The 20,498-nt window shown below is 37.0% G+C and overlaps 1 protein-coding gene across 7 annotated transcripts in view; it reads right to left on the reverse strand.

Moving 5' to 3' along the window:
- NHSL1 (NHS like 1) overlaps positions 1–20,498 on the reverse strand; it is a 290,898-nt gene that overhangs the window by 79,724 nt on the left and 190,676 nt on the right. Inside the window, exon 1 of one of the 7 annotated variants that reach the window (XM_072643448.1) lies at positions 8,344–18,621. The exons of the other annotated variants lie outside the window; for them this stretch is intronic. Coding sequence (XP_072499549.1) covers positions 8,344–8,374 — 31 coding nt within the window. The 5' untranslated portion in view covers positions 8,375–18,621. Of the gene's footprint in view, positions 1–8,343; positions 18,622–20,498 lie in introns of those variants that run through there. 7 annotated transcript variants of the gene reach the window in all.

Consider the following 20,498-nt stretch of genomic DNA (forward strand, 5'->3'; position numbering starts at 1 on the left):
AAAATTGTTTTTGCACGTAACTGGGGGAAATAAAATATTAAATAAAGAATCAATGCTCATTTTAATTGGTTTGAGTTTATTCTAAGGTTTTGCCAGATCCTTTCTTTAGTGCTCCAAGTCAATCAGTCGATAAGCATTTGCCTGAGAGAAGGGACTTCAGGGTTTACATCTCCCATATAAGTGATTTTTGCCCTGGATCATGACACTCTGATCTTTTTGATTTACTAAATTTCTAAAGCCCTTGAATGTGCATATTATGCCAGCTACTTTCAATTCTTAATCATCTATTCTCCTTTCAATAGTATGATATCTGATTCCTGGCCTCAACTCTACTACAATTAAAAATAAATTACGTTAACAATGCACTTTACTGTTGGGACATTTATAACTCATGTGGTCCCTTTCCAGATACCCCGTAAGTCCCATTGCGTGAGTGCTGCCTACAGAAAGGCAGTCTGTCATAACTATTCAGTAAAGGATGAAATATCTGAATGACAGGTAGTGCTGCCTTGGGACAGTAGTCTGATGGTCTTGACAAACTGGTGCTTGTGTGGGATAGGAGATCATTTAGCCTACAGTTAGTTTACCCACACTGCTCTTCACCCCCTAGTTCGGTTGCAGTTCTTGGCCCGTTTTTGTCACAGACCTCTTTAGCAGTTTGATGAAGCCCCATGGACCCTGTCTTAGAATATTTTAAAACATTTGTAGGAAATGTTAAATTTCAGTTTGAGATTAATGAAAATAAAGATGTAATTTTGTTCCCATCCAAATTCATGAACCCCCTGAAATCTGTGTCTATAGGTCTCAAATTAAGAACCCCTGAAATAGGGGGTGAAATAAATAATATTCAAAATATCAAATTAAGACATCTATAATCTACACATAGCCCATGAATCTTTCTGGACTCTTTTATTTTAGTCAAGGCCCCCTCAGTCCATGGGTTAAGAGAGTTAGTAGACTGTGAATGAAACGTAGGGAAAACAGAAAAAAAAAAAAAATATATATATATATATATATATATGCTCCTATATGAAACTATCTGCCTCTGCCTCTTAAAATACCTCCTGCTTATACTTAAAATATTTAGGGGAAAAGAATTTCAGAACCATCTTCACCCCAAGCTTTTGGAAAGTAATGAAGGGAAGGTGTAGGTCCTGGAATCCATCTCAGGAGTACAAACTGTGGCAAGGGGGAAACCAGTAAGAGAAATGAATTACCAGTCTAACAAGAGTCACAATGCCTGCCACTCTCAAGGACACATGAGCCTCCCTAATGTGTTTCCCATCTTTAATCTCTGTCCCAGTATCTAGATTGTAGCCATGTTCCTGACCACTCCATTTGTGCACCACATTGTCTTATGAAAATCAGGACATTTCATTCTCAAAAGCAGCAGAAGAAGGAAAAGGCAGCCAACCCCAGACACCAGCATACAATTCTTGTACTTTATTATTCTGTTACATAGCTTCTTGTCTATTGGGAGAGTATGGCACTGCTCTACCGTACTTTCAGCTTACATTTTACAGCTTAAAAAAAAAAAAAACCTATAATGTGTATTGATAAGTAAAAGGCAGTAGCTTATAGATATTATCAACATCTTGGGGATTTAAAAATATTTTCATTTCAAAATACGTATTATGTTATATCATAGTCCCTATTTTCTTTTATATCTCAGGAAGCAGATCTTAACCCTTAAACATCGTATGAAATGAGTTATGATCAGAGGCAGTAAAGTAGAATGAGAAGTCCAGAGAATGTGAAATCAGGAGAAACCTCAGTTTGAATTCTGGTTCCAGGGTTCACTAGGTGTGAAACAATAAGTAAACCACTTAACTACTGTGAGCCTCAGTTTCCTCATCTGTAGAGCGAATATATAAATACTTGTAGTACATAATATGGTGAACATGAAGAAAGCATTTTTTGTGATCTTTAAAGCCATAGAAAAACCTAAGTTATCATTAGTCTGATCCAAAGACCCTAAACTATTAGCTTTCCTAAATAAATTAAATGCTTTGATAATGAATATAAATACTATTGTATAATTTTTGACAAAATAATAGTTTATAAATACTGTGCAAAATGAATATTCATTAGAAGCAATAAGCTAAAAACCAAAATGCACATCATAACTCATCTATATTTTACAGTTTTAAAAGAGTTGTATAGGATACCAAAAGGAGAGAGGAAAGGAGGCAGGAAAGGAGAAAGGGAGTGAAAGAGAGAGAAAAAAGAGAGAGGGGGGAGAGGGAGAGGTATAAAAAGAGAATTTGTTGTTGTTTCTCCTTTGTTGTTAAAGAGGACCATGACGTCAGGAAGGTGATGCCATGACTTGGAATTAAGTAATAGAGGGCTGTGTAAAGTCACAAGCCTTACCAATATGCTATGTGCTAGGGCAACAAATACAAGAAAGTAAGAAAATCCCTGGCCTCAACAAATATACATTCTAATGGAGAAAGACAGGAAGAGGCAGAGACAGAAAATACAGAGAATTTAGGTGACAGCTTGATAACACAGTATATGTCAACCCAGTGGCAGTTCAGAGTCAAGACACTGAAGACACCAAGGTCATCCACTGCATCCTGAGCCATAGCCAGCCATCTTGACTCTATCCTGCCACTGGACTATGATGACTCTGGAGGAGAGAGTGAGGCTGATGACTTTGTGCAAGTCTGCATCACTTAAATTCAATTTATGCACAAATCAAAAGACATCACCCATACCATTTCACTATTATGCCTCAAAGTCCTGTGGTGACAGGCAAGTGATGAAGTAGCAGGTGCGGATACACTGGGAGCTGTAGTCACAACCCTGCACAAAGGCAGCCCAGGCCATAGGGTTGTTTCTTACTGGAAGCAGCAGTGGGACACGGCAGCCCTCTGAGCAGCCTTTTAAGGATCACATTGCTCACCTCCTGGTGTAAGGAAGGGGGCTAGAAAAGGTGCCCTAAACATTGTCTGCTTACCCAACCCTGGTCTGATCACCACAGCAGGCAAGGAATCCCACTATGCAGTCAAAACACAAAAAAATGTACGAAATGTATGAAAATACCTGCAAAGATGATTCCACTCACCATCGGCACATGGAACATGCACAAACTAACAGACAACACAAAATCCAGTAGATCTGAAAAAAAAACTGTTCTTGTTGCAAGATCACATCCAAATAGCAGACCTGAATGAAACAAAGTTGGCAAATGACGGCCAACTTACTGAAGTGGAGTGGATACACCTTTTTCTGGAGTGGCGCAGTGAAGGGGAGCACCGTGAAGTTGGCATGGGTTTTGCAATCAAAACTAATCTAATCAGCAAGCTGGCATGCCTGCCAAAAGGAGTGAATGATAGGCTCATGACAATGTGATTGCCACTCGCAGGAAAACGCCATGCCACCATCATCAGTGCCTATGCTCCCACCATGACAAACCTCAATGAGGTCAAAGAAAAATTTTATGAAGACCTAAAGACCCTTATCATCAATGTGCCAAAAGAGGACAAGCTTATAATTCTGGGTGACTTTAATGCTAGAGTAGGCTCACACTACGAGACTTGGCATGGAGTCTGAGGGAGGAATTGAGTTGAAAACAGCAACAGCAATGGTCATTTACTGCTGAAGACTTGTGCATCACATAACCTTCTCATCACAACACTGTCTTCCATTTACCTAAATGCAATAAAACTTCATGGATGTACCTTCGCAGCAAACATTGGCATCTAATAGACTATGTGATTGTAAGGAGAAGAGACAGACAAGATGTGAGAGTGACAAAGGCAATGTGTGGTGCAGAGTGCTAGACTGATCATAGACTTATCCTTTCGAAGCTAAATATTAGCATTCACCAAAAGCACCACCCCCAAGGCAAAATGACTACTAGAAGAATTAATGTCAACAAATTAGAGCTCTTCTCTGGGTGTGAAAAGTTTGTTGCTGACTTGAAGGGAAAGTTGAGCCAACACACAGTTGGCAACACTGGAGCAGAAAAGGAGTAGGCAGCTTTCACAGATTCTGTGTACAGCACTGCATTTGCTCATCTGGGTCAGAAGACTCGAAAACACCAAGACTGGTTGAAAATGATGGGGAAATTCAGAAGCTGCTAAATGAAAAACCCCACAGGATTTACCAGCAGGATAGTTCATCCACCTCTAAGAAGGTGGATTTTAATTCCATCAAAAGCAAAGTACAAGCAAAGCTTAGAGAGATACAGGATTCTTGGCTCAGTTAAGAAGGCAGATGAAATTCAGTTTTATGCTAACAGTATCAATCTAAAGCACTTTTATGATTCCCTGAAATCTATTTATGGATCAAAAACCTATGGTGCTTCACAACTACTCAGTGCTGATGGAGCCACATTGATTAGTGATAAGGACATGATCCTAGAGAGATGGGCTGAACACTTTCATAGTATTCTCAACAGACCATCATCAATCAATGCTGAGGTCACTGACTGTTTACCTCAGGTTGAAGTCAATCCCTCCTTAGCTGAACTTCCAACTGAAGAAGAGGTTTTGAGGGCCATTGGGCTCTTTTCATGTGACAAAGCACCTGGTGCTGATTCCATTCCAGCTGAGATTTACAAGGTAGGGGGACCACTGCTCATACAAAAGCTGACTGAAATTTTCCAGGTTATATGGCAAAAGGAGGTTATCCCTCAGGAGTTCAAAGATGCCTCCACTGTCCATCTCTATGAGAGTCAAGAGAATAGATTGTCCTGCAACAATCACAGGGGGATCTCTCTCTTAGTCATTGCTGGCAAAGTTCTTGCTAGAGTCCTCCTTAACAGGCTGATGTTTCACCTGGAAGATGGTCATATACCTGAGAGTCAGTGTGGCTTCAGAAAGGGCCAAAAAACAGTCAATATGGTGTTTGCTGCCCAACAACTCCAGGAGAAATGACAGGAGCAGAACAGAAGACCTGCACATAACATTTGTAGATCTGACCAAGGCCTTTGACACTGCTAGTCATAAGGGCTTATAGAAAATTACGTCAAAATTTGGTTGCCCAGAGAAGTTTATCAATATTGTATATCAATTTCATGATGGCATGTTTGCCCAGGTTCTGGATAATGGACAATGCTCTCATGCCTTCCCATTCACCAGTGGAGTGAAACAGGGCTGTGTGTTTGCTTGATGTTTTCAGTCATGTTGACAAATGCTTTCAATGAGGATGAACACGGCATCAAGGTCAACTACCATACTGATGGCAAGTTCTTCAATTTGAAAAGGCTGCAAGCCAAGACCAAAGTGGAGGGAGTGTTGCTGCATGATTTTCTATTTGCAGATAATTGTGCACTCAATGCAGCCTCTGAAGCTGAGATGCAACAAAGTATGGATCAATTCTCTGCTGCTTGTGCTAATTTTGGCCTAATAATTAACACCAAAAAAACACAGGTGCTCCATCAGGCACCACCACACCATCCATATGTGGAACCATGAATTAAAAAATAGAGAAGTTTTGAATGCTGTGGATAAGTTCACTTACCTTGGTAGTGAACTTTCCAGGGATGTACACATTGACAATGAGGTTGATGCACACACTGCCAGAGCTAGCTCAGTGTTTGGGAGGCTCTGAAGAAAAGCTGGGAGAGAAAAGGTATTAGACTGACTACCACACTGAAGGTCTACAGAGCCATTGTGCTAACCTCATCGTTATATGCTTGTAAAACATGTACAGTCTACTAGCGCCATGCCAGGAAACTGAATCACTTCCATTTGAACTGTCTTAGGTCTGAGGATCACCTGGCATGATAAGGTACCAGACACTGAAGTCTTTGATCGAGCTGAACTGCCAAGCATTCAAACTATGCTTTAGAGAGCGCAACTCTGATGGATTGGTCACATTGTTCAAATGCAAAATATATGCTTGCCAAAAAGACTATTTTATGGAGAACTTGCATGGGGCAGGTGATCACATGGTGGTCAGAGGAAGCAATACAAGGACACTCTCAAGGTCTCTCAACAACTTTGAATTTGACTGTGCAACATAGGAGATGCTGGCACAGGACCACTCAGCATGGTGTGCCCACATCAGAAAGGGAGCTGTGCTCTTTGAGCAAAGCAGAATTGAAACAGCACAAAGTAAACACAGGATGTGCAAATTTGGGATATTCACCCCGAAAATTCACACAGACTATATGTGTCCAACCTGTGGTAGAGCATTCTGACCTTGTAGTGGTCTGATCAGCCACAGTCAGACACACTGAAATTTCACTTTATCATGATGATGTAATTTTGGTCCTCTTTGAAAACAAAGGACATTCCCAACTGATAAATGGTCAAAGGATACGAACAGGCAATTTTCAGAGGAAGAAATTAAAGATATATATATATATATGTATATATATATATAATCATATGAAAAAATGCTCTAAATCACTTTTTATTAGAGAGATGCAAATCAAAACTAACTCTGAGGTACCACATCACACCTATTAGATTGGCAAACATGACAGAACAGGAAAATGATAAATGTTGAAGAGGATGTGGGAGAGTTGGAACACTAATTCACTGGTGGAGCTGTGAGAACTCATCCAACCATTCTGGAGAGTGGTTTGGAACTATGCCCAAAGGGCTACAAAAATGTGCATACCCTTTGACCTAGAAATATCGCTACTAGGACTTTTTTTCACCAAGAGATCACAAAAATGGGAAAGGGTACTACATGTACAAAAATATTTATAGTAGCACTCTTTGTAGTTGCCAAAAACTGGAAATGAAGGGGATGCCCATCAATTGGGGAATGGCTGAATAAATTATGGTATATGAATGTAATGGAGTACTATTGCGCCATAAGAAACGATGAACAAGAAGACTTCACGGAGGCCTGGAAGGATTTATATGATCTGATGCTGAGTGAAAGGCGCAGAACCAGGAGAACTTTGTGCACAGCAACAAACACAGTGTGCGAGAGCTTTTTCTGGTATACTTGGAACTTTGTAATAATGCAAGAACTTAAAAAAAAAAATTCCCAATGGTTTTCTAAGGCAAAATGCCTTCCACACTCAGAGAAAGAACTACGGAATTCATTCGCAGAACATAGCAGATCATGTGTGTGTGTGTGTGTGTGTTTATTACGTTTTGATTTGTTATATGATTTCTTGCATTTGTTTTAGTTCATCTACATAGCATGACTACAGTGAAAACATGTTCAATAGGAAAGTATGTGTAGATCCTATAGAGAATTGTATGCCATCTTGGGGAGGGAGGAGGGTTGAGGGGGGTTAAAAATCTAAGTTTTATGGTAGTGATCGTAGAACATTAAAAAAAAATTAAAAAAAAAGAAAGAAAACAAAGGACAACAACCAACCAATGTGTCACCCTAGGTCTTCCTTTTTCTAAAACCTGCCCTTTCTCCAATTCAAAATGCTTCATATAGAAGAAATGTTTAGGCTGGTTTTTTTTTTAATAGCTCTGTGATTTCACTGGTTTTAGGCAGTGCCAGTAAGGAACCATCCTCTATGGAGTTTTTAAGTTTTGTCTGGGGCACTCAATGGTAAAGCAACTTACGCAGTCCACAAGTCAGCATGTATCAAAGGCAAGAGGAGCCTAGTTCTTCCTCAATGGCTCTTGATGCCCTACTACATCTCTAGCATGAGTTCAAAGCATTTACTACAATCTTCAGCAAAGAAAAAAAGGGAGAATATAATATGTACATAAATAAGTATAAAGAAAATTTGAAAAGAGAACTAATATATGGTTGGGGGATAGGGAAGTGGGAACTGGAAAAAGCTTTGTGGAGGAGGAGCTATAACCTGAGCTAAGTCTCAAAGAAAGATAAGGGATTCTAAGAGGTAAAGATAAGGAGTAAGTGTATTTCAGGCAAGACAGAAGGTAACTAAGCTAACCTTTGGCTTGATCACAAGGGGAGAGCAGCAGGACATAATGAGAGAAGGCAATTTTTAGACCCAAATTGTGATGGCTGTAAGTGGCAAGCTAAGGGAATTTGTATTTTACTCTAAGGCAATAGGGAACCATAGAGATTTTGAACATAATCAAATTTATGTCTCAAGAAGATTAATTTGTCAGCTTAGTGTATAATGAATTGAAAAGAGGTGAGAATTGGAAAAAGGGGAGCTAATTAAGGAGGCTATTATAGTAGTCTAAGTCTGAACTAGGATGGTGGCAGTGTGAAGGGATGAATGCAAAAAATATTACAGAGGTAGAGTCAATAAGAGTTGGGAAATGAAGAAAAAGAAGAATTGATTCCTTTAGAAGAACACAGGACATGTGGTATTTAGAAATGGTAATAATCCCTCTTGATTAACTGTTCATTCTAGGAAAATACTACTTGAATGTATCTGTTATGTCAGAAATGTAGGCAATCCATCCACCTGTGCAGATAACAAAGAATTCATACCTTCTCTTATCTCTGTTCTTCCATAAAGCATCCAAAGATATCAATTTTGTTCTTAGTCTAGGACATGATATCACCAAAACTTTTATACCTCAAAATCAAAAACATCACTATAATAAAAAAAAAAGAGGTTAAGGAGTACCAGATGAAGGCAGTAGAAAGGATATTCAAGTAGATTACCTGTATTCTTCATTTAACACTGAGGGAAACTTTATCTAATTTACATAGCGTTTTAAGGTTTGCAAGGTATTTTACAAATGTTATCTTACTTGTCTTAACAACCTGGGAGGTAAGAGTAATTATTTTTCCCATTTTGTAGATGAGAAAACTGAGGCAGGCCTAGGTTAGGTGACTTGCCCATGGTCACAGAGCTAGTAAGTACTTAAGGTCACATTTGAACTCAGGTCTTCCTAAACTCCAGACCCACCTCTCTACCATAGATTCATAGTTCTATCAAGGTGTTTTGTGCATATTTGTTCTACTATGTGCTCATCAACTAAAAATCAAAACAAACAAATAATCCCCCCACACACACATACATGCACACTTGTAACTTAATAGTTTTACTGATGACATCAGCTGAAGAAAAATCTACTGTCAAAATTTCTGTCCTTTTCCCTAAAACAAGAAATTTTACAGTGGGGTGATCAACAACAAAAAGATTGTATTTAGTGCCTGCTAAGTGCAGTACACTTAAAATCACCTTAATATTCCAAGGCCACTTTGGCATAATGATTGTTTCACCTATACATACATTTTAGCAAACCTCAAAAGTATTGCTATCATCTATCCCCTCAGACTAATAAATCTTATTTAAAAACAGATAAAATTTAAATAAACAGCTTGATCAATATCTTTCAGTGGGGGATGGAAGAGGAAAAGAGATGGGAGGACCCCAAAAATATATATTATCAATCCTTTGGAAGTAATTAAATACAGCATTCAGTTTACTTGATAATTCTGATGTTGAGAAGCACCCTTCACTCTGCATGTGTTGCATTTATGCACTTCTATCTCAAATCCTACTTAATAATTTAATCTGATACTATTGCTACCATCTGTTCAGCACTCTGCCTGGCCAGTTTCAAAACATCAACTATCACTGCCACTATTCTAGTCGGGCCATGATATTCATGGGACAAATGCTGAACAAATGAAAAGATAGGCAGGCAGATAAAAAAAGCATGTTCCAAAACAACAATGGGAGCTCATCTGAAAAAGCATTCTAAGCTCATCGCTGTTCAAACCAACAAATGGGAAGATTCTATTCCACAGGAACAGAGAGAGAAATGGGAAAGTTTACAAATTGTGTGGCCAGTTAATGACTGGGTGATGTTCTATGAACAAGTCTTCCCTGGGAGATGAGGCTTGTGTTTTGGTTTCAGGGCAGGTACACAGGAGAAGAAAAGGGAATAAGCATTTAAACAGCTTCTATGTGTCAGGAACTGTGCTAAGTACAAATATTATCTCATTTGATACTCACAACAACCCTGCAAGGTAGGTGCTATTATTAACACCATTTCACATTGAGGAAACTAAGGCAAAGAGAGGTTAAGTGATTTGCCCAGTGTTACGCTGCTATGAAGTGCCTGAACCTAGGTCTTCAGGTCTAGTTCTCTATTTATTGGGCTGCCTACCTGCTTCTGTACCTATAGCAGGGCCAACTAGAGACAGAGAAAAAGAAGGGATTTCCTAGAATGCTAGAATGGGAAGAACTTTTAGAAATTATCTAGTAATATTCTGCAGATGAAAGAGATAGCTAGTGCCTCCTGGATCAAATATAAAATTCTTTGTTTGGCTTTTATATCACTTCCTTACATGGCCGATTCTTACCCTTCCAGTCTTCTTCCATGTTACTTCCCCTTCAGGTATACTACAACTCAGTGATTGGCCTCTTTGAGGTTCTCTGCATATATTCTCTTCATCTTCCAACTCCATGCATTTTTACTGGCTCTCCCATTTTTACTGGGATATCCCTGATATCCCAGGCTATCTCTGGCTATCTTAGAATTCTTTTGCTCCTCACTTTTACCTCCTGGTTTCCTCCAAATCCTAAAAGTTCACCTTCAAGAAGTTTTTATTTGTCCCCCTTAATATCAGTACCTCTCATTTAAGACTATCTCTACCTCTTAAAGCAGCCCATTGCACTACTAGTCAACTCAATTTATCAGGAAGTTTTACCTGCCATCAAGATGAAATTTGTTTGCAGCTTCCACTGATTTTTCCTGGTCCTCTCCAAGATAAAATACAACCAAGTCTAATTGTTACTTCACATGACAGTGCTTCAAACACTGAAACACAGCATCAAGTCTCCAATGAATCTTTTCTTGAAGCTAAGGATTCCTAGTCCCTCTAAGCAATCTTCATATGACATGGATTCAAGGTCTTTACTATTCTGATTTCCTTCCTAGATACACTCCTGCTTATCATCACCTTAAAATGTTCAGTCATCTAAGATTGAATACAATGTTCCAAATATGGTCTGATTAGGGCAGGGGACAAAAGTACTACCAACTCTTTATTCCTAGAAACTATGTTTCTTTTAAAAAAGCCTAAGATCACACTGGTTTCATGCTGAGCCTGAGATTCACTAAAACTACAGATCTTTTGGAGATAGATTACTGTTTAGCCATGTCTTCCTATCTTGCACTAGCGAAATTGTTTCTCTGTACCCAAATGTAAGCCTTTACATTTATCCTGATTGAATTTGAACCTCCAAGATTCATCCTAAAGCTATAGCTCATGAAAGATCCTTTTGAACTCTAACATTCATGCAGAATGTTAGCTAAACCTCTCAACTTTATGTTATCTCCAAATTTGATAAACATTCCATTTATGACTTTCTTCAAGACAGCATAAAAATGTTCAATAGCCTAGATTCAAGTATATAGATCCCTAGTCACCCTTGTGGAAATGTCTTCCCAATAGGACATGGAGCCACCAATAACAACCATTAGATTATAAGCTCCTTGGGGGTAGGGATTGTCTTTTGCCTCTTTTAAATTCCCAGTACTTAGTACAGTGCCTTGCACATAGTAGATGCTTAATATTTATTATTTTTTGATTGATCTGTAGATTTAAATCAATCAGTTCTGAATTTATCTAATTGCGTTATTATTTAGTCCACATTTCCCCACTTTTTTGACAATAAGAGCACAGGATACTTTGATGAATGTTTTGCTGAAATCTAGGTGAACTCTATTGGACATTCATTCCATTCATCTGCTAAATATACCTGCTCAGAAAAAGGAAATGAAGTTAGTCTGACAAGACCTATTCTTAACTAGCTTATGCTGGCTCTTTGTAATCATCCCTTCCTTTTCTAGAGGTTCACTAACAATTTCTTTAATAATCCCTTCAAGAATTTCTCCAGGAAACTGAGGTCAAATCAATGATGATAGTGATGATAATGATGACAATGATGAAGATGATGGTTAGCACTTATATAATGTTTTAAGGTTTGCAGAGTGCTTTAATATGTGTTTTCTCATTTGATCTTCCATCGATAAGTGTTATTATCTTCATTTTACACATGAAGAAACTGAGGCAGATAGGAGTTAAGTGACTTTTCCACAGATGGTAAGTGTCTGAGGTGGAAAGTGAAACAAGGTTTTCCTGATTTTAAGTCAAGTACTCGATTCACTACACCCATCTAGCTGCCTATAGTTTACAAACTCTTTTATCTTCCCTTTGTTGAAAATTAGGACTTTTTCCCTTATGCATATCTTGCAATAACTCTTCTACTTTCCCCAATTCTTCAAATATTTTTGACAATGGCTGGAAAATCTCATATGCCAGGTATTTGGTTCATGTGAGTCAGATGACTTGAAGTGCCCTCTCACTATCTCCTTGGTATCAACTTCTTATTATCAATTTTTGTTGTCATTTCCAGTGCAGGAGTCATTTGATACACAAAACAAGAAAAGTAAGAATTAGGCAGTTTTGCCTTTTCTCTATTGTCAGTTACTGACAACCACTCCTCCTCAAACAGCATTTCTAGGTCTTCTTAGTTCAGTGTTCTTTCCATAACATATTGAGGCAGCTGAATATCATCTCAAAGGTCATGAGAGGGAAGTGTTCCATGGGATCACAGCAAGGTGGTTGTTGTTCAGTCATTTCAGAGTCTTCATGACCCCATTTTGGGGTTTTCCTGGCAAAGATAATGGAATGGTTTGCCATTTCCTTCTCCAGCTAAATTTATAGATGAGGAACTGAAGCTAATAGGGCTAAGTGACTTGCCCAGGGTCACACAGCTAGTAAATGTCTGAGGTCAGATTTGAACTCAAGAAGATGAGTCTTCCTGCCCTCAGGCCTGGCACTCTATCCACTGTGCCACCTAGTTGCCAAAGGCATGATCTTCTTTGAGAATGAAGGACAAACAATAACAACAAACTTAGAATGGGAGACAGTGGTAAAACTTCATAATTTGCTTTAGCTTAAATACAAAAGACATGCTGAAAAATAATTAAATAATTCATATAGAGTACAAAAACAAAAATCAGACAAGCTCAGGCAAATTCCTTTAAATTAATATCCTTCAAGTGTTTATTAAAATACTAGCTTCTAAATCTTTTATGTATTACCTTCTTTCAAACTCCAGAATTACGTTTCCTAACAAATTTTAAAATATCAAGAAATAAAAGCCATTGAATACATGAAGGAGTACTGGAATATATCAAAAGTGCAAAATGGTAACATTTCAGCATCTTAAGAAAAAAATTAGGGTTTATCACAATAAACCTCTATATCTCTGTTCTGTATTCTAACAGACATAATATTTTTACTATGCAATTTAGCCCTTATATGCTATATTGTCTACTAATCTTTGATATGCTTTAGTCTTGTCTCTTCATTTAGATTGGTGAAGTCTTTGAGGGAGATTGTATGTTATTACACATCTTGATAGCCCACAGTGCCTACTAGAGTTTCTGGCTACACAGTAGGTATACTCACATACTAACAAGTAAATGCAAGTTGATCAACTGGATAGTTAAGTTGAAGGCTACAAATAGCTTCCAAAGTACTCAAGTAAGTAACAGTGGATCATTGCTACTGTTTCATCCACCATTTTAAATACATTGAAATTTGAAGATTAGCTTAGTCCTTTATTCACAGCATCCCCTCCTCAAAAAATTAGAGCTTAAGAGTTTCATCCTAGTCTTGCATGCTACCAAGACAACTCTACCACTCTTTCCCCTATGTAACCCTGGCTACATTTAGAAATTTCCACAATATTAATTCAAAATGCTGCAGCAAACAGGTGGTTCTTCTCCTCCTTTATCTTCAATTTAAAAAGAGGAGGGGGAATTTTTGATACTTTTTCTTTTAGAAGTAAAGATAGAGGGCAAGTAATGCCTTTTAATAAAGAAAATAAATAACTTCATTAACTGCAAGTCTACTATACTAGATTTATCCTAACCCTGGCAAATAACACTAGCTAATTACAATTAAGCTTGTACAAGATTTAACTTCATCATGTTCATTTTATTGTCCCTGTGTTATGCACACAATGAAGTCTTATTCCAGGAAATAAGTAGGGCACTCTATTCCACTTAGCTTAGTTCTAATAATTTACTTACCCTTTTTAAAGAAAATGTAATGATATTCAAACACTTACAAATTCATATTTCCTTTAAAAACTTTCTTCCCCTTCAAGCCATGACAACATTTAAAAGGAAAAACTCTAAAATAATCAAAAATTTACAGTGGACAAAGTCCATCAAAAATGAAAGGTACAAAAATTTCAATTTTATGACCTTATAGATTTCCTCTTAGAAAGTTAGATAAATTTATAATAACTACTTCAAATTTTCTTTATTGGAAACTTTCCTCCTTTTAAAGTCAGATTAGATTTATGGATGGCCTACGGACTGTACTTTAGATGAAATAGCTTTTGAAGGAAACAAGCACACGTGCAACAGAGTTCTTTACCAACACCAAAAGAGTTCCACATCAAGTGAAAGGCTGCCATCTACAGGGAAATGCTTCCAAATCATGAAAACAACCACACAAAAATGAATTGTGTTGTCTCTTATAAAGAAGGAACTAGGGAAGAAAAATTCAAACTGCCAACACAGTTCCTACATTCTACTAAAAATGAAAAATGGACTGAATTTTCAAAACAGAACAATATATTCTGGAACAACAACAAATATCCAAGTGATCTTCAAGGTCTTGAAATTCTATCACAGAATGAAGAGACTGGCAGCCTCATGTAATGAAAAGAGTATTAGAACTGGAGTCAGATCCAGTTCTTGTTCTGACATTCAGAACTTGGGGCAGCTATCATTTACGTTCTCTATGTTCATCGGGCAAGTCTTGTAGTATATGTACATAATGTAAGGTTTATTATAACGGGGAAGGGTATGTAAAAATACATACTCTGTAAAGTGATGTATAAATCAAAACTATTAATGGATGATGGCTCATTCAAAGTGATGTGTGAACATCTTCCAACTGCCATCCATCTGAAACCAGTCTCATAAGATAGAATCATCTAGAATTATATCCAGTATTTATGTAACAGTAAAAAGGCAACAACATTTAATCAGGTAATTGAGAATAGGAGAATCTTGACTATATATAAATAGTCCTAAAATTTAACTATGGGGGATTGGGAAGAATGTTTTAATGTAGATAGAGGATGATTGTGAAAAACACCCTAAAATCCCCATGAAGTCATTTCACTCAAAATGCCCCCCAAAATACCAAATGTATTACTCTTCATTTGATTTTTCTGATAACACCTAAATAATATTCTAAAAAGCAAGGGGAAAAGGGAAAAAGTCAGAAAGCAGGTTCTTTTTAGAACGCTCAATCCACCATCTCCAAACTGCATTCTGACAGATAAATAAATAAAATGGTTCTTTTTTTCTACATTCTTTGTACCTCCTGTGATTTTTGAAAATGCTTCACATATGGTTAAGATGAATGCAGCAATTAATATGCAATTAATAAGCTGGTGTGATCAACTGCTTTTGTTGGAAGAGACAGCTGGTTCCCATACAAAATGATAATTAGACAAATTAAGACAGATCACTTTTGTTTGCTGATGAACTGACAGCATTGCTTGATGATAGTTAAATGTTACCAACATTATTTGGTTTTCTAACAATACTGAAGGATTGTCTAGGTGACAGAAATATTTACCATTTATGAAGGAAAGAGAAGTAGCATTTTTTTTCCCTCCCTACTATATCACTGAATGGACAGGATTGTTCCTTTTAACAAGGAAACTATGCTTCTTTACTAGGTATAGGACCTGGTAAAGACAGTGTCATTACAGTAGGCTAAAGTGACATGTGCAGAAAAATACCTGCATAAATACAATAAACATTTACAAAATATTATCTATGCACATGATGAAGGAAATAATGTGATCTTGACTCATAAATGAACATGTGGAAGGTCCTATACAGTAGAAAGATATAGTCTAAGTAGCAGCACTATTGTTAGGAAACCCTACACATTTTCAGGACTGATTTCTATACAAATGAAAATATATAGCATACTAAAGAGAAAGCAAGAAAAAATGGCCATTAATGGCTTTTCAAAAATCAAGCAAAACCCCAAGCAAGTGATGGTTAAAATATAGGTCAATATATAATTTATATAATATATATTATAATATATAAGATCTTGTCCCACAGCACTAAAGCAATCTCTTATTTCTAAAGTTGTTTCCTAGGAATGAAGCTCCACAATTTGGATTTATAAAATCCAAGACTGTCATTGTACCTGCAGCCATTAACTATAACTAGAGTATAATAAGGAAAAGGTAAAGGAAACAAACTAATTGCAAGGCCAATAATTAAGTTCATATAATAGCTGAGACAAAAGCAAACAAAACTTAAAACTCAAATCCTAATAGTGGGAAGGGTGGAAATCCATTGATTTTATCAATAAAATCCTTTTTAGTTTCCCAGTGAAAATAGCAGGTTGCTGAAGGCAAATTCAAAAAAGAAGCTGTCCAGATAGCCATAAAGTCAAACTTTGTTAAAAATGTAAAACTTTTTAAATATGTATCATAAAAAATTAAAATTTCACAACAAATGCTGAAGGGCCATGCAAATATAAGAACATCAATAACTGCTGATGAAACACTGAACTGATACAGCCAGAAACTATACCTTTTGACTCCATGATACTATTACTAGACCTATACCACAAAGAGATCAAAGAAAAAGGAAAAGGACACATGCAAATATATATATACCAGATCTCTTTTCATAGACAGAGGTACCCATCAAGTGGGGAATAGCTGAACAAATTATGACATATAAATGTATTGGAATATTGCTATGCCATAAGAAATGATAAAAAGGAAAAGGACAATTTTCAACAAATCTTGCAAAGACTTGAATGGATGATGAAGAGAGCAGAAGCCAAAGAGCTTATACAATAATCACAACACCGTAAAGACAACAACTCTTAAAGATTTAAGAATTTTGATCAATGCAATGATCAACCATGATTCCAGGGGACATTCAAGGTACAGAATGAAACATATTCTTTGGATATGACCAAGACAGGAAGTTGTTTTGCTTTTACTAAGCATTTTTGTTACAAGGCTTTAGTTTTTGTTGGGTTTTTTTTCTGATATGATGAACAGGTGAGATGCAAAAAAAAATAAATTTGTTGATTGCAATAATTAGATAAACATATAAATGCATGGAGATAGTAAAGGAATGAATAAACATTTGATGTATGAAATGTTTCTTCTAATGCGCAAATTTAATGACAGAAAAAAAAAAAACCAAATCTATTTGGCTTTACCGCAGGGACTTAGGCAGTCAGGGTCAGCCTACATCAGACTGAAAGAGAGATTTAGGGAAGAATAAACCAGATCAGATCATGCATCATAAAATAGCCTTTCTAGCAACTCTAGTAATCTAATCTCTGCAGTAGCCTGATCAACCTTTTATCGCCTTATCTGGAAACAGATGTCTCTTCCAGAGAAGCAATCTATGCAAACCATTACATGACAAAATAGGTTTAAATTAGGCTGCCATAATCAATTTTTGTTGGCAAGCAACATTCAATTAAAGCCACACTTAGGCTGACAAAGGCAGTCCTAAAATGCTTTCACTTCTCCATATTTTGTTAGATGTTTATGTTAGGAATCTACTTTTTTCACTTTTTAAAGAGAAAACTACTCACCAACTGCAGCCCACTGAATAGTGGAATCAGCTGTAGACTCCAAAGAATATATTACATTCATTATCAACATGAATCCCAGAGCACTGAATGAGAACATTTAACATCCCCATATCCCATTCTGAAATAGTCTTCCTTGTTAACTAAAAATTAATTTTTCAGATTGTTTGTATGAATCTTCCACTTGATTAAAGCAGAATACTCCAGCTCATCCAAAGATACCTCTGTACTCTTTAACTTCCCAATTCTCCAGGCTTATTTAAATTATGTTAATAAACCTTCTCTCCCCTCCCCACACCAAACTGCTTCTTCATTCTGCAGCTGCTGAGTGTCACAGATAGCTTCTTGTATGATCTGACTTAAAATGCACTCCAAACTAAATATGTAGAATGGTCAAATGAATAGACTCATTGACCAGTAAAGTATATAGGTTGTTTTAGATAACATAATTATGGTAAAGGAGTCTTTAAAAGTCCTAGTGCAGAAAATGTTAAAGAAAAAATATCTTTGTTGGGGAACTAATATAAAAAAGAACAGAAATATTTAATATACCTTGTTACTCAGGGTAAATGCGGAGGGAGGTGGGGGGGGGAATGATCCACAGCACTTTTACCCTTGTGGCTCAGTGCAAAGGGCACCAATGTTGAAGCCAGAGGACTTGAATCAAAATCTCATCTTTTCCCTATTATACATGGAACTCTGGGCAAATCAGAAGCCCTTTGGGCCTCATTTTCCTCATCTATGAGGTCTCCGTCAGCTCTAAAACTAAAACAACTCAGGAAAATACTTACCAACATACCTCATCTCAGAGAAGAATTTTGCACTGAGGACTAGAAACTACTTCTACAAAATTATATTCATTTTCAACACTGTAGAGATGGGTAAGTAACAATTATCACCAATGTTTTATAGACTGAGGTGAAGGCAATTTTGAAAATTCCGAGAAAAGAAGTTGTCCTGGACAACTCTAAGCCTCTGAGTTGCCAAACAGTTGCTGATATAAATTGGTAGAAGAATTTTCTCACTGGTAATTCCCTGTAGCAAGAAATCATAGTTTGGGGGCAAAAAAAAAAAAAAGATAACCATATATTTTAAAATACAAGATACTGTATTATATATATGCATATATATGTTATATATTTTACTATTATAAAATGAGATATATTAAAATATAAGAAAACCTCATATTTTACTGTATTACCTATGTCACATGTGTGACAATGGTGAAATCAATGCATAGAAATTACTGATTTCATGATTCCCTAGACAAGTAACTAAACCTTTCCCAGATTCAATTTCCTCATCTGTAAAATGAGGGAAATAACACAACTTCCCAGAGTGGTTAGGAGGATCAAATGACACAATTTTTGAAGTGCTTTGCAAATCTTAAGTGCTATAGAAATGTTAACTATTATTATTACTTACTCTTCATGGTCAATTAATCAACAATCATTAAGTCTTTTCTCTGTGACAGGCACTATGATGGATAAAGTAAATCACAATGCTTTGTATTTCAGTTGCTGATACAAAAGAATAATATAGCTACCATTTCATTCCCCCATCTCTTTTTCTTTCTTGAGAATTTCAAAGGGGACAAAATTTCAATTCTCTCTTGTTCTCTACTTTATCATCTAGCCTGTTTGAAAAGGTATGAAAACTAATAAAATTGACAGAATAGCAAAAACATTTTCTAAACTTAGGTAACAAAAATAGCAGCTTGGGATAGAGAATAGGGGCCTCTTCTCTTCTGACATGTTCTCTTAAGGAAATGAGCTTTAATCACATAGTACTTACTAACAGGGGCAGCTAGGTGGTACAGTGGATAAAGCACCAGTGCAGGAGTCAGGAGGACCCGAGTTCAAATCTCACCTCAGACATTTGACACTCACTAGCTGTGTGGCCTTGGGCAAGCCATTTAACCCCAATTGCCTCATCCTGGGTCATCTCCAGTCATCCTGATAAATATCTGGTCACTGGATTCAGATGGCTCCGGAGGAGAAGTGAAGCTGGTGACCTGCACAGTCCTCCCTCACTCAAAACAAAGTCAAGTGCAAGTCATGTCATCATTTCTCTGATAGCACGGTCTTCTTCGGCAATGAAGGGCAAACACATACACACACCTGCTGACCAATCCCACACAACTGCTCAACTTTGTATAAGGCACAAGACCACCACACTTTAATGAATCAGACAAAAGCAACAAAGATAAAAGTTCTTCAACATATCAAGATATTTGAGGAAAAATTGGCCAAACCTCTGATCTAAAGTCTTAAGTGAAAACAGTAACTAATATTTTCCAAAAATCAATTAGCACTTTTTAAAATTTGTATTTCAATTCTTCCTCCACTAATGTCCTACTATGAAGGCATTATTTATTAAGGCATGAAAATGTTGCTGACTTCTCAACCACTAGGCCCACAGAAGACAAGCTCTGACAGGTTCAGCCAAGCAAGAAAGGTTTTGAGAGCAGACCTGGGGATGGACAACCTGCCAGAAACCCAAGGAAGAGCAGTTAATCTTGGTGAGACTCAGTAACAGAAGGTTGAGCGCCAGGTTACTATGATTACCTTTCTTTTAGTCCCAGCAACTCATGAAAACTATCTGCATAAAAGGGCTGCCATTTTCACTGATGTAGGGAATACCTACATCCACAGATCCTTGAACATCTAAACTATTATATGCTGTATCCAAACCCCAAATACTGTATTATTTACATTAGCAGTTGTGTAACCAAAAGCTGAGGAAATTAGATAAATGCTTCAGCCAAATTGTATCAGCATCTTACAGTGACAAACATTAACCACTATTAGCACATACCAAGTAATATTTAACAGTGCTACCTGCTGAGTCTCAATTGAACATAGATAGGCTGTCTGTCACTGTTTTCTCTCCTTTCATCAGATTTTCACCAGGCACAATAGGGTTCTAAAGGAATTCACATGTTTGGACAAAGAAAAAAGACAAGAGTTGGGAGGGAAGAGGGAAAATATGCATTCTAAAAT

This window comes from Notamacropus eugenii, chromosome 2, assembly GCF_028372415.1.
Source record: "Notamacropus eugenii isolate mMacEug1 chromosome 2, mMacEug1.pri_v2, whole genome shotgun sequence".
Classification (NCBI taxonomy): domain Eukaryota; kingdom Metazoa; phylum Chordata; class Mammalia; order Diprotodontia; family Macropodidae; genus Notamacropus; species Notamacropus eugenii.